The 14678-nt window shown below is 39.6% G+C and overlaps 1 protein-coding gene across 4 annotated transcripts in view; it reads left to right on the top strand.

The window, feature by feature from the left end:
• Positions 1-14678, top strand: part of WDPCP (WD repeat containing planar cell polarity effector) — a 148745-nt gene that overhangs the window by 110525 nt on the left and 23542 nt on the right. Inside the window, exon 16 of one of the 4 annotated variants that reach the window (XM_027694902.1) lies at positions 581-689. The exons of the other annotated variants lie outside the window; for them this stretch is intronic. Coding sequence (XP_027550703.1) covers positions 581-606 — 26 coding nt within the window. The 3' untranslated portion in view covers positions 607-689. Of the gene's footprint in view, positions 1-580; positions 690-14678 lie in introns of those variants that run through there. 4 annotated transcript variants of the gene reach the window in all.

Below are 14678 nucleotides of genomic sequence, written 5' to 3'. Positions count from 1 at the left end.
CGGATCAACCCCCAAACTTCTTGAACACCCACTTCAGGCTTCTACAAGAAGACAGTAACCTAAGCAAAGAGAGGCAACAAAGTGCAATCAGTGCTACTGAGGTTATACTGGACACCTCTCTATAGCACATTTCAAACATATATATATTACAGTACAATATTTGATCCTAAATAGTACAAAAGCGAACCATTCTCATGTATCTGATGAAATTTCCTGAGTTAACCCATCCCCAGAATTCAGCTCAGCACTACTCATCTTATTTAGATGAGTCATTGCTCCTGGCTGATTCCCAAGCCTTTGAAAGTGCTCCATCTTGCCCCAGATATATTTAATTTGTCAAGATATTTCTCTGTACAGGGCTCACTTCAAACATAATGTATTTCAAACTCAGACTTTAGGAAAAGTTTCAAACTCCTACAAATAATGCAGAATGACAATATAATTTCATCTGAAAAGTATAGATGTCATCCAGAGGTCTGTAATCATTGGTAGATTCCTCACATATATCAAAATTTGTGTCAAGACAAAACTAAAAATAGATTGATTGTTTTAAAAATTTCTGAATTTTGGTCTTTCTCAGTTCATCACATGATTGTGGTTTGGTAGACACCATTTTGGAGGAGCCACCCTCAAAGCTAAGGATGTTTGTGGGCATGTGGTAAAAACACCTGTAGACCTCCAGAGCACAGTAGTTTGGTGAGAATATTGCTGAGCAAGATGAAATGTCAAGTGAACTATGGTTTTGGCAGAATCAGATATTTTGTTCACCTGATTAAAATCTTCTAAAGAAAATTATTCTCATACGATTTTATGTTTGACAGCCTGTGAAAATGCATCTTGAGGGATGAGAAGATTGAAGTAATGGTCCCGTACATCTCAGAAACAGCATTAGCTGTCTCCTCTTTCCCTGCTCCCATTTGATCAGCAGACCACTGGCCATAGATATTGTGGTTTCTTCTGCCAAAGATTTTCTCTTGAATTACTTCTGTAGTAGACCCATGAGTTCCTTAACGAGGTCAGGGAGTTCTCATTTAGCCTTGCCTAAAATGTATGCTGTGCACCTCATTTCACTTGATTAAAAGAGAGAATAAATATTTATTCAATATTGACAATATATGTAGGCTACTAATAAATTCTGTTTGTGGGTGTAACCTGGCATACACTCTCCTGGAACAGTATTGTTTGTGGTGGTAGAGTGTGTCTGTTCAGTGCTGTAAACTGGAGGTTGCTAATGTAAAACCTGAGTTGCAAAGAACTGACATGGCACAGCCTGTTAAGAAATGCCATAACTAATAATGATCATGGAGGTGAAGAACTCAGCCCTTCAGACATCATTGCTCAATGAATATCCAACAAAGTGCATATGTAGGCAGTGTCAGAAAGTTTCCCAAGGCCAACTTCCAACAAATTACATTAGGGCCTAGCAAGATGATTTTAACCTTCAAATCAACAGCTTTCACCCAAAAGGGATTCATGTTGTGACAAGACAGATAACTGCTGCATAGTTGAAAGGCAAATTGGGAAACCTTGTATTTCTGCTTAGAAAATTCAGAATATTAGTAACACTAATGTTTAGGCAACATTTCTAACAGAGGTATCTGAACAAAAACACTGATGTTCAGATAATTGTATTGTTCTGAAATGCTAGATGGGACTAGTGGTGGTTCACTAGTGTCTCATGAAAGTGCTTGAGGTTTTCCCATTTAAAATAGAATTTTAAAATATTTCTGGAAATATTCCATAATGTTTGCAAATGAGATAGGAAATCTTATCAGTTCTCACAGAGACTGAAGTCCAGTTTCCCCCACTGTTTGTAAAATGACATTCAAAATGTAGGAACCCTACATGCTTCACCTTATTGGCAAGGAGCATCATCAATTTGAACCTTAAGTGGAGAATTTATTTATTTCATCTTAGTTCTGTGGTAGTGTTTTATATTGAATGGCTTACATGGTCTTTGTGATAATTAATAATGACACATGCTATGGTGTTTTGTCTTCCAAACGGTGTATCAGAGAAACCAGTCTGGACTTGCATACAGCCTGCTACCTCCAAATCACTTGTGATTTACTCAGATCTTCCCCTATTTCTGACAGTCCTGGGGAGCCTGCTTGCATTTCAAGACCGTGTTTAGAATTGTCCCCCTGTGTTTGTAACTTTCTCTGGCCCTGCATTAGCCTACTTGGTAACATTTCTTCCTCTTCTGATCCATGAAGACTCCTTCCATCTCTCAAGCAATAGACTTCTTCCTTTATCCTCACATACTCTCTCTGGCACTGATGACAAAACCTTCTTCATTTCCTGCTCTTCCTTGGCACACACATCTTTCTTTTGTCATCTATTGAGTTTCAAGTTAACTGAGAATCTTAGCCTTTATTTCATGGCATGATTTTTATTTCACTGTGTAACATGTTTATGGCATGCCTCAAAGGTGTTATCCCATACGCGGGTGAACTGTGATCTAGAAAGACTTGGGGGACACCTGTTTATGCTACAGTTTTTTTGGAGTTCTGCTCCCTTTAGTGTAGGTGTTAGATCTCCTATTTATTTATTTAGATTTTCAGTTTAAGTAATTCAAAACCTCTGGATTCAAATCCTTTGCTTTTATTTTTCTAACAATATGACTTTTTCGCCAGAGAGCCAGAAAGACATTTTTAATGAAAAATGTTTTCTAAGTATGATTGGCAGTTCACCTATGGCAAGAAATTAGTTTCCACAAGCACTTTTTTAATTTTGTGCCACCCAAGATGAGTGTCTTTGAAGATCTGTAGTAATTTGAAATTATTTAACTGTGTTCATGTATACACTCTCTTGAGCACATCAAGCCACACACAGCACTTGATACAGAGCCTGCTAAACACAATAAAAATATTTCCACCATCTTCAGTGGGCTTTGGATGGGGATTTTAGCAAGTAATGAGCTCATGTGTAGGCCTGGCATTACCAAGACTGCTGCCATCTGCGAAGAGCCTGGTCTGGAAGGATGCTCTACTTGATGTAGACTGGTTTCAAGAGGAGTGAGCAGCAGCCAGCACTCATTGCATGGCATCCTATTGAATTCATGGCCTGGCATACCTACCTCCATGACAGTGTAACAGTATGTTCCCAGAGAAGTGGATCTGCTGAATTTTCTTCTACATTCTGATGATTAGCTTTTTGTTAATGACATGTTTAAATTTCCAACTGGTATTGAGGGGTTACAGGCACTAATTAGTTGTTCCCCTTCTTGTGTACTTTTCAAGAAGTGAAGTTATTTGTTTTACTTAAGGTCTATAGTGATGCCAAGCTATTTTTGGCTCCACCTCATCTCACCTCTCTGTTTGCTTGTGTCATGGTGTCAGTTTTGATCTATACCTTCCCACTGCTAGATAGCTTTGCCTAAAGACATAATCCTCAGCCCCTAATAATTATGAGTACATCAAAGGCTAGTTGGTTTGCTTGGCTGCAGAGGTCTACACAAAGATCTGTGTATCTTCACTTGAAAGAGATTTATAGTTTTGTGTCAAGCTTTAAAATAATCATGGTGTTCCATTTTTTCCCTTCTTTTTTGTGACATATTCTTGCCTGCTACAGAACCTGATTTAAAAAGTACCACTATATGCCTGAAATGAAGACACTATTCTCCTTAATATTTTAATTTTAATGATCCTCATATTTTGTAATATCTGCCAGCAGTAAAACTATACCCTATTTAATATGAAAAAGTCTTACCAGAAGTCATAGAGTAACTATTTTTTGCCTTCATTTTAAATTATGTGTTGAGTAGAAAAAAAAAGAGAAAAATCAGTAACTGGGAGAGCCAGCTTTAGGGCCTTAAATATTTTGTATCTATAGCCACATACTATGACTGGTTTATAAACAAAAAAATTACAGTATTTCCAAATTCTGGAAATCGAAAGTGGTTGGTTGTATCTGATCTGTTTTTATTCTGCTAACAATTAGGGTATTGCCAGGTATGTGAGGTCACACATATCAGACATCTTATCCATATAACCCCCAGCCAAGTTGATGCACACAGACAACAGTGAATAGGTGACACTAATCACCAAGTAAACAACATATTTTTTGTGGACATGTATCAAGAAGAAAGTTAACAAAGTGAAAACAATTCACAGAGCTATTCCTTGGGGAAGGATCTAACATGATAAAGAATAGCTCAGCATAAGAGATCTCGAAGGGATGCCCATGGCATAACACTGAAGTGAAGAGAAGAAAGTCAGTACTCAAGTTGTTGACATTATGGCTAGGAATTTAAGTAGGAGTTTGACTTCTCATCACTGACTCCATAGACTGTGGTAAATTTAAATAGAAAGCACACATAGTTAAAATAGCTGTTGAAACAAACTATCAAAGAAATTGATGTGTGGAAAGTGTCTTTGCATGGAGACAATGAATACCTTTCTGGGAAATAGGCTTTAGCCAAATACAATTTATGCATTAGTCAAACACATGTTTTTCTGGCTTGGTGTAGGATACCTGGATGAAATTTAATAGCCTCTAATTCACTGTAGGTCAAACTAGATTATTTACACCATAGTATAATATTCATATGTTCTGGATTCCACTCTTGCCTACAGCTCTGTGAAAAAGCCCCTGGTAAATCTCCCATTAGCTTCAAAAGGCCCACATGTAGGCTAAAAGACTGCACTTAAAAGCCACACAATATATATTCATACATCTCATAGCATGCACGTGTGTGTGTGTACATTAAGTGGGTGTTATATTTATACATACACAGCCAAAATCTGGCCAGTCATAAAAATAGCTCCAAATCTGAACACGAGTGCCAGGGGAATTATTACGTATTTATATTCTGCTTCGTGACATCAGCAGTCACAGAATCCACTGCTGCTGTTGGGGTTTTTTTTCCTAAGAGAACAAGAAATAACCACAGCAGGAGGTGCTTTCATAACTACTGGGAGCTGCAGATCTGTGTGCTCGTGGTGTGTCAGAGGTATGTTTGTCTCACACACCCTAGAGCTGTCCCTCAGCCTCTCGTTTTCCGATAGGGAATTCGCCGGTTGCATTTCTGCGCACTGAAAAGGGTTGGCAAACACATATTTGCATGGCAGTTGGTATGTGTTTTGTCCTGTTTGTTCTGCGTAACATAACGTGATGTGACAGGCTGTAATTCATCACATCAGTTGCATGACAGCAGAGGAATTGGAAAAGGGGTGTAATGGTGGGCTGATGTGAGGTGTCAATTTAATGTTCAATTGTAGTATTTCAACATTAAGGCTTTTTATAATGACCTACCAAAGAATTATCTCCAGGTATTCCCTGTGCAGGTGAGGTTTAGGAGGAGTGATCAGGCATAGCATAGTCAACATCAGGAGAAGGCTGTAGATCCCTGTGCTCAGAAGCAACAACTCTTGTAAACAGGAGAACCTTTGCACATCTGGTGCTAGATCAAACAAACAAACACATTGAAGGACTATTTATTTATTTCCTTCTCTTTCACTACACTCCCCAGCCACACCACAGGTCCTTGAGTGGGAAAACTGTGGAATTGCCCACGGCAATATAGGAGGTTGAGGCTGTTTTCCTCCAAAGACTCCTACACAAGAGACTGCTTGACACTTCACCCCTGGAAAATTCCCACAACAGAAGTGAGGGTGTTAGTTCTTGTTGAATGCTTTCAGCCTAACAAAACCAAGTTCCCTGTTAAAATCCCGTCTCAGGGCTGGGACATTCTAATCAGGACATGGCTGGTAAAAGCCTTAGGGAAGAGCTCAGTGGGTCCCAAGGGTGAGCTTTGCACCCATCGCTGTTCTCAGTCATGCACTTCCTAAAGTGTCAAACTTGGCCACAAGATGAAAAGAAATGAGCTGTTTAAGAAAAAACATTGGTGAAGAACTGATCAACACAAAGCTGTAAGTGCATCCAGAATTAGCGACTTTTTTCTTTCCTCAACATACACTCTATATTTAATTACAGCTATCTGAAGCATCTACCCTAAATATCCTTCCTTTTGGTTAGTCTGCACTGAGACTTCTTTTCACTTTAAATCTCAGTGCCACAAAACTGCCGCAACTCCTCAACTCATGCCCTTCAATAATATTTTCCACAGCATTCAAGATACCAAAAGTCCTGAATTGTGCTAGATTTCAAACTGTAAAATTCAGTCTTAAAAACAGATTTGTGACACAGTGTTGGTTATCTCTGCAATGCTGATATTATGAAATGGCAAAATATTTTAATACGATGAAAAGATATCATTAATAATAGCTTATAAGCATGTATGGTGATCATTTGAATTAGTTACTTACTGCAGGTACACTGCCAGTGTCCCACCTTTTCATCTTCATGATAATCAAAGATGCAACAGCCACTTGATTTCTGCCTCCTGCTCTCCCAGCCCAGGGACACCCAGCTCAGTCCTTGCACACCACATCAGTAAAAAGTTAGTGTGTAGTTCTCACATAAATTAGATCCCATGGATTAACAATGTTTAAATAGTTTAAAAATTTTCACTGTAAATGAGCATGGAAGCCAATATTCTTTCCTGTACATTTGTGTTCAAAGCCTATGCCTTTTCATTTTTCAAAAATATAGCATGACTTCTCATTTTTTCAAAAAAAACCATTGTTTCATAACAACTGCTAGCTTATATTTTTTGCTTGATGAAACCTTCTGCTACATCTTACTGTGGTTATTCATATACCTCTGCTGAATTTAGTAATTTTCCTTGCTAATGTTCTTGTTGTTAAAGCCCCCTCTGGAGACATCCAAGTACACCAGATGAAGAGCAGATTCTGGGACCATCCCAGAGATCTTGTAGAATAACCCCAGGATATGATTTGACATCACTTGGTAGGTGCTGGTGATCCATCGGGAGCCTTACATGAGCTCACCCTCTGACTGAAGGATTTGGAACCCGGTCTAAATTTCTCCTAAATCATCATTTGAAGTTCCCTGCTAAATTGCACACACCTCTACTTAAATAATACAAGCTTTTATTAACCAGATGAAAGATGATGGCTTCGATTAATTATTTATTTTACTGCATAGGATGCATTTTGACCAAAGAAAACAGCCACAAAGTGCTTACCTTAAGCCCTTGCTTTTAACCACCAAAGGACCAAATGTTTAGTTCACAAACACAAATAGGGAGCCTGTGTGGGCACGGTCTGCTGCTATGTAAGCCCAGATCATCCTGTGGACTATGCTGCTGTTGCCTCTTATGTAAGGGAAGAGTTAGTACCACAGCACTTCACACTGGTCACTGTAATAAACAGAATTTAACAGTAAAACATTCTGGAAAGAATCCAGATTTCCTCAAAAATTCGTGAAGGAAGCACAAGCTTTAGTCAGTGCCTTATTTTCATATATTATTATCAACTTCACTGCCCCAACCTAATTCCTTGCGTGTTTGCTAGTTTTGCTGTCCACTGGTTGAGATTAGAAACAAGACAGCAGGTTAAGAACTGGATGAAATTAGACCTTTACAGTCATCACCAACCTACTGGATTACTCTGGCCAGCTCATTTTGGCCTTCCATTTTGGTGCTTTTGTTTTCCTGTGGGGACTGTGGGAGCTCTCTGTGACAGGCTGCCCATCCACATCCCATGCCACAGCCCCTCGTGTCATCTTCCCAGCGTTGCCCTCCCAGAGGCTGAACACACAGTCAGGTGAAGTCCATTTTCTAAGCTCACTTATTTTCTATAATTTTTTACAACATAGGGCAAAACCACAGCCCTGGGAAATCAGCTGTAATACTCTAGTTCGTGTCTGCCATTAGGTGTCAGTGTGACAACAACCATGATATACAAAGGCTATGCCGGGGTGTGCAGGGACACTGCCCCATCCTAAACTTCTCCTTGTCGACTCAGGGAAAATACAGTGTGCAACTGAGAGGAAGGAAGAGGCTGAAGAAAGCAGTAAACATTTTATTTCGGGTTTTTTCCCATCACCTAATTGAAATTATTTACTAACAGATAAGTCTGTTTGCATTTCATTCAGTGCGTCTCAGGTTCCCACTGCTGCAGTTGTCAAGGGGTAATATTTACAAAACCAGGACAAGAGTTTCTGCACACACTGATCTAACCCTATTTTAGGGAAAAAGAAACAGTCAATACTAGCAGTAATTTGCAGTCTGCAGGAGGTAGACTGCTTTGCCCAATGCAAATGTTAAATTACTCATGTGAGTTGATGCCTGCCAATTTGGTGATTATAGATGGGTCCTTCACGAGTTGTTTAAAATACTATATTAGAAATTACAACTAAAAGTTCCACTCATTCCAAAGAAAAGGATATAAAAACTTTAAAACCAGTTTTAAGACAACTTTTTGCATCATAAATACTGTCCTTTTTTTTTTTTTTGGTGTTTCAGTGGCATTCATGATGAAGAAATGGTAAAATACATTACATATATTAAGGAGTTTGAAATTGTTTTTAAACAAAATTTCAGACATGGAAATTTTGCTACAAAATGTAGCAAACAGTTTTTGGTTATGTGGGAGTTTTAAAAGTTACTATAAGTTTATAGAAATTTTAAAATAAAAGTCAGATTTTTTGGGGGGAAAGTATTTTAAGAATAAAATTAATTTATAAAATATTCTCCACTTGCCTCTAGTATTAAGAATAGCTCAAGGATAGCATTTTTTTACCTTATGTTTGGAGCTGTAAATGTTTTTACCATTAACTTTAATCAGATTTTGATCAGGTCAACATAATGGCTAAATCAGATTGGCCTTCACCAGGATCAGTGAATCTGTTGTTCAAGAAGATTGAGATTCAGCTTTGCCTTCATCTTTTCTACTTTGGAAGGGAGCAGATTGTGAGCATCGCTTAAATTTGGTGTTGGTTTTTTCCTTTATATTGATAGATTAAATCTGAAGTAACTGTGATAAGCATCTGAGTGAGCTGGCTTTTTTTTTAACCTACTTCCAGTTTTCTAGTAATTGCATGACACAGAAGTGGTTAGTCCTGAGCATGCACTGCACAGCCCAGGACAAGAATCCTCATCTGCATCAATGCTGCAATTCTCCAAGCTGGGTAGTTGCAGTTCTCTTCAAGAGGGCAAAGCCTCCCAAACTTTTGTTAGCCCTGCCCCCCTTCAGTTTGGGGATGGGAACTGAAAAATGTCATGTGCCAATTTGACGTTGTCTTTATAATAGATAATTATAGGCTTTAGGAATAGAAAAGATGCCTGATTAAATGGCTCCAGCCATCTGCTGTTGCAAGATTGTGAAGTAATCCTTGACCATTTTCATATTAAGAGTTGCCACGCCGATGTTCTCCCACTCCTTATGTCACTCAGCTTGCCTAGAAAGCTATCTCCTATACTTTAGTTTGCTGGCATCTTAACTGACTTTTGCTTTGTACTATTTTAAATAGCAGTGATTAAATCTTTATATTGGTACTGTTGGGGGGCTTGAAAGTTCCTGATGTCCCACACATCAGTTTTGACTTTAGAAATATAAATTGAAGAGCTGCTTATTTTTACTTGTCATTGCAGATCAGGTTCTTCTTCTTATTATTCTTGTTTGTGGTACAAGGGGAGCAGATGAAAAGCCACCCAGGTTAGCAGTTTTAAAAAAAAACCAGCACTGGCCACTGTGGTTGGTTGTACCCCTGATCCATTGGGGCCCCAGGGTAGGTGTAAGACGAGGCTCCAGGGCCAGGCACAGGCTGCTCACGTGGCACTGTCTGCCACAGTTAGTTGAGCCCAAAGGTAATTTTGTTGATTTTGAAGCAAAATCATTAGTCAAATAGACCTGAAAGCGGCAGAGAGCTGTAAGCCTGCTTTAAACTGAGCACTCTTCTTACAGAGATAGTATTGCTTCAAGCAGCTCTTTGCAGATCAGAAAGGATCCTGGTGACAGGATTCATCTGACGGATATCCCTCAATTACAGGCTGGTATGAATACCAGAGTGTTTTTTCATTTTAAAACCTCACAGAGGTAGTCCAATGCAGTTTCCAACTGCAGCCTAAACCAGTCCAGAAATGTGTCACAAAATGTATGGAAGAGTTTCCACCTGAAGTCAGAGAAGAGGCAGAGGGAGCAGAGCAGCAATCAGGCTGTAAGGAAGTACTACAAGGGCACAGTAATAGCCAGATAGATATTAAACATCTCTGGGTGATGCGCTTCTGTGTGAGAAGGACTGGTGGTGGCATGTAAGGAAGGAAAAGGATCACTACAGCAATGCAGGAGTGTGAAAAGATGCCTTTGTAAGGGCAAATTTTACCTATTGAACATTAATTGCTTTCCATGGATACAAAATGCACTTTAAGTGATGAAAGGAGTGACTGACAAGCAGTGCTGTATTAAACAGATATCAGAGAATGCAATATAGGTTAATTATCTTCTCTTAAAAAAAATTTAATTTTTTTTTCTTAAGAGGTGAGCATCTGTCTGAGACAGAATCTTATCTCCAAACTCCTGTTGTCTACTTCAATGAGAAGAGGAGCAAGAAAGGGAATGAACAGGGGTGGTGAGGAGAAGCCAGCAGGAACCATGGTGAATTTTTTTCCTTGGCATCAGGCGTCAGCTCTTTGCATCTCTTCCCATGGACTTTCCTCCTGGTTACCTTCAGAAGCAGAAGCAATGCCAGGAACTGCCCACAGCTCCCCCCAGGGCTTTGAGCTTTCCAAGTGGTATCCACAGCTGCCACTCCAGCTGACATAGTTTATTTAAATAGGCAGGGAGAAAGTATTTGTGTTTGCAGAAGGCAGTGTATAGTGTAAACTACCTCTGTGATGTTTTAAAAAGAAAAAACACTCTGGTATTCATGCCAGTCTGTAATTGAGGGATATCAGTCAGATGAAGATCTTCCCAGGGAGTGGAAGGAACAGCCTGGGAATGAAAAACCCACTGTTTTTATGAGGTTGCATTTGCCTTTCCAACAGGGCATACTAAGCATGGTGTGTCCCCTCTCCAAAGCTGAACATTTTCCCTCTAAATCAGTCTCTTCCAGTGGAAAGGGTAGGAAGGAAAGTGTCAACCCATCAGTCAGGGTTTTCAGGTGCCGATAGGGTCACATCAGCTTTTAAAGCCTTTGGGCACCCAAACCACAGAATGTGCTGGTGGTTATCAGCAAGTCTGTGCAGCAAAGCTTTGGAGCAGGTGAGTGACAGGATGCAAATATCTATCAGGGAGGACCTGCCCCTATATCTGCTTCGGTGCTTTTTTAGCCACACCTTTCTGGTAAATTGTAAAATGTCGGGCAGGGTGCTCTAGAGATGGTTAAAATTTAGAAAATGCATCCAAGTTTTTTCTTATATTGTAGGACTTAGCCAAGAGACACTGAGCAGAGCACTGTGTGTCATTAAGAGAGCTTAGCAGCAGGATATGCATGTGTGTGTGTGTGTGTGTACATATATATATGTGTGTGCAAGCACACAGATTACATATATTCACACCACAATAAAGTTTTCGGTTTTGTAGGTTTAAAATAATGTGTTGGTACCACCTGTGTAGCATGTTTTCTGTACTTTGCATCAGTGTTGCTAATTTTCTATGCAGACACACACACACAGACCCCATAGAAACTTGGCTCTCATTTTATGAAAACTTGCCCAGGACATTATCAACTTAGTATCCTCATTCTTAAAGCATAAAAGACTCTACAGAAAGTCAGTATTTTTAAAGTGACTGAAAAGAACATGTAAGCATTTTCATTTTTTCTAGATGGAAAGCTTGCTCCTGGTAAACTCTGTAAGTATTAAACTCATTGATATAGGAGCGAGTTTGGTCTATACAATCTTCCAGCATGAATAACATCTTTTTTCCATGAAACCCACTGACTGCAAGCACGTTAGTCTGGCAGAGGCTAGAAGAAAATGCTGGTTTATAATTTGGGCTTTATTTACAGATAGGATTCACATTTTTCCATTATTTGGATTAGGCAACTAAGTGGTCCCAAGTTTTTCTTCATTAAAAGAAAAAGGAAAAATCCTCCTTTTAATATGTGTGTGCTTCACACTTTTCAAACTTCAATAGCAGAAAATTTTTCACTTGGTCAGAAAGCTGATTTAATTTGCTGCTAGGTTAAATGTTAAAGGTTTCAGTCTTATGACCATGAATTCTCAAATTAAATTCAGTGCATTGCTTAAATTTCTAGCTGCAGTGCATTTAGCCTAATTGCTTTGGTAAGTTGGGTGCTTCATAACTACTACTCTTCTGAATTTTCATCTTTAAAGGTGAGCAAAATAAGCCTGAGGGTCACAGGTGGGCTAGCCTGCTCTTTGGGATTCACCTGTGGGGTCTTTGGATATCTCTTCCAGTCTGACTGCATCCTCAGACCATGTCTGATGAGGCTGTTCTGCTGACAAGGGAGAGCATTTAAACACCTGTAGGTTTTAGCTATTTAAGCCCAAATCAGTTTTGAAGCAACAAGAAAGGCTGAGCAAAATGGTTCAGATTTCAGTCAGTTGTCAACTAAATGTGTGCACTGGGCCTTTAAGTATTTGGCCAGACACATCTTGATTGCTTCTCTTTTGTTTTTACCCTTGGAAAGTCAGCTGGATAATACCCTGTAGCAAAAGTCTATTCTGGGATGCTGTAAGTGGGCTGGGCTGGGGATGCCTGAGCAGGGGTAAGTGTAAGGGGGGGGAGTGGGTGAAGGGAGAATTAACCAAAAACAGAGTTATATTCATGTATTTCCGAATTTTTGTGAGCCAGGCTATTTGCAGTCATTTTCAGTTTTCTTGTGATGTTAAATATAAAAATCATGGGGATATAAAATGATCCCGCTGGTGCAGTCTCTAAGGCAGGCTCTTCTCCTTGGGGACAAGTCACAATGCAAACATGAAGGTGATGGAAGCAATCGAGGAAACTTCTACCAATGGCACCCTCGGAGGCAAGCCCTGAGTGTCTAGTTTTTTCCTCTTTGTTTACAGTATTTTTAAGGCTTTGAGTTCTCACGCAACATATATGTCATTAAATGGCTGATTCCTCTTTGCACACGTTGTTGTGATGGCCTGTGGCAACCTGAATTAATTGTTTCAGTAGTTGATGGTGGTTACTAGCCGTAATTATTATAATTTGCATTTATAAAAACTTCTTTCATCTAAGGATCTCAAAATGCTTTTGCACACATTTAATTAAGCTTCACAACATCCTGTGAGGTAAGTGTCAAGAGTGTTGTTATATCCATTTTTACACAGGTTTCTCCAAGAAAACAAGGTCAGTCTCTAACGCGACTGGTATTTGGTTCACATCACTCTTGCACAGGACGAAGCAACTAGCACAGCTGCAGGAATTAGGAGTGCTGATCTAGGTCACTTTGCATCTCCCACATAGCTCTTGCTGCTGCCACACTGTGTGGACACACACACTAAGCCACTGCAAACACAGTCAGAGCAACCTCAGCCCAGATTTACAGTCTGAGATGGCCCTTTCTTTCCCAGGAGCACTCCAGCAGCAGAAAAGTCTCAGGAAGAAAAAGAGATAAGCACCCAACATGTTGAACAAGATGACAACCCATCAAGCAAAGACCTGTTCTTTCTATAGTTTTCTCCCTTAACATTTCAGCCTCTCTTTGCAATCTGCACACAGCAAGACATTTCTACTTTAACCAAAGCTAAGCTGCAGGCAATGTAAAGTTACTCTTTACTAGTCACTCGCTCTAGAAGAGGCTTCACACACTTCAGCCCTTACCAGCCTTAGACCCAACCTTGTGGGCAATCAGCAATTCTGACATCTACTAAATCCTAGATTACCACTTGACTGATATTTAAAAGTGAAGATCAACCCAAGCAAAATAGACTTGGAACTTGATGGGGCAGCAAGAGGAGACAGTTTTCAAAAGCTCATTTCTTTTTCAAACATGTTGTTTAAATTGAACCTAGCTCTCTGTAAGCTCTGTTGATCACCATATTAGCCCTGAGGAAGATAGGTCTAAGTAAGGGCTTGCAAATTGAGTAAGTCCCAGGCCATACCTTCGTGAGTTCTTTACCATCCTCATCAATTTATGTTTACATAAATTGTTTACATTTGGCAATGACCAGATTAGCTATTTGGAAAGAAGTCTGCCTGTGGATGCACTTGTTCCAAAATAAAAGCCACTTTGCTTTTCTAAATTAAGTGGACTTAAAGGTAGAGAATGACTATTCTGAATAACATAAGAAAGAAAGCAATTTCATTCCTAAGTAGACCATTCAGCAGAAATATTCTGAAATAATCTATCTGATTTCTTGTGTTAGCACTTTTTAAGGCACTGACATAGTCACACAGTCAACAAAAACCAACTTTGTTTTCAGTCCATTGTTTTCCTGGAGAGGGTGTGCCAATGCAGGGCAAGAGTCAGAGATTCTTTTCAGTTCCCCTGAGTCAATGCACAGGATTTATCGTGGTCCACGTCTCTCCCGTGAGGGAAGGAACGCCTGGCAGCCAGAGGAGAAGGTCTGGCACAAGAAAATACATAATTTCATTTTACCTGATGCTGTCTACTTAACTTTCATCAGAAACAAGGGACATTCATCAGGTGAAGCCTGCGTTTTCAGTGAAGCTTTCTTATGCTTTTCCTCTCCTACAAACTTGTTCGTGTCTGCTGCTGCACAGAAAAGAAAAATGTGGCAGCAACCTGTAGCTTGGGAGAATACAAAGCCATGGGAATCCCAGCATCATCCCCACAGAGAGGTTTTTATTGTAGCTACCGGAAAGTTTTCAGTAACTTCAAATCAGTACTTTTGGAGTATGTTTCTTTATTTGGAAGGGGGGAGGTAAAAATTC

This window comes from Neopelma chrysocephalum, unplaced genomic scaffold (genome assembly GCF_003984885.1).
Source record: "Neopelma chrysocephalum unplaced genomic scaffold, ASM398488v2 Primary Assembly neopelma1_99, whole genome shotgun sequence".
Lineage (NCBI taxonomy): Eukaryota > Metazoa > Chordata > Aves > Passeriformes > Pipridae > Neopelma > Neopelma chrysocephalum.
Note: the sequence above shows the minus strand (reverse complement) of the source record. Positions and strands in the feature narration are given on the sequence as shown.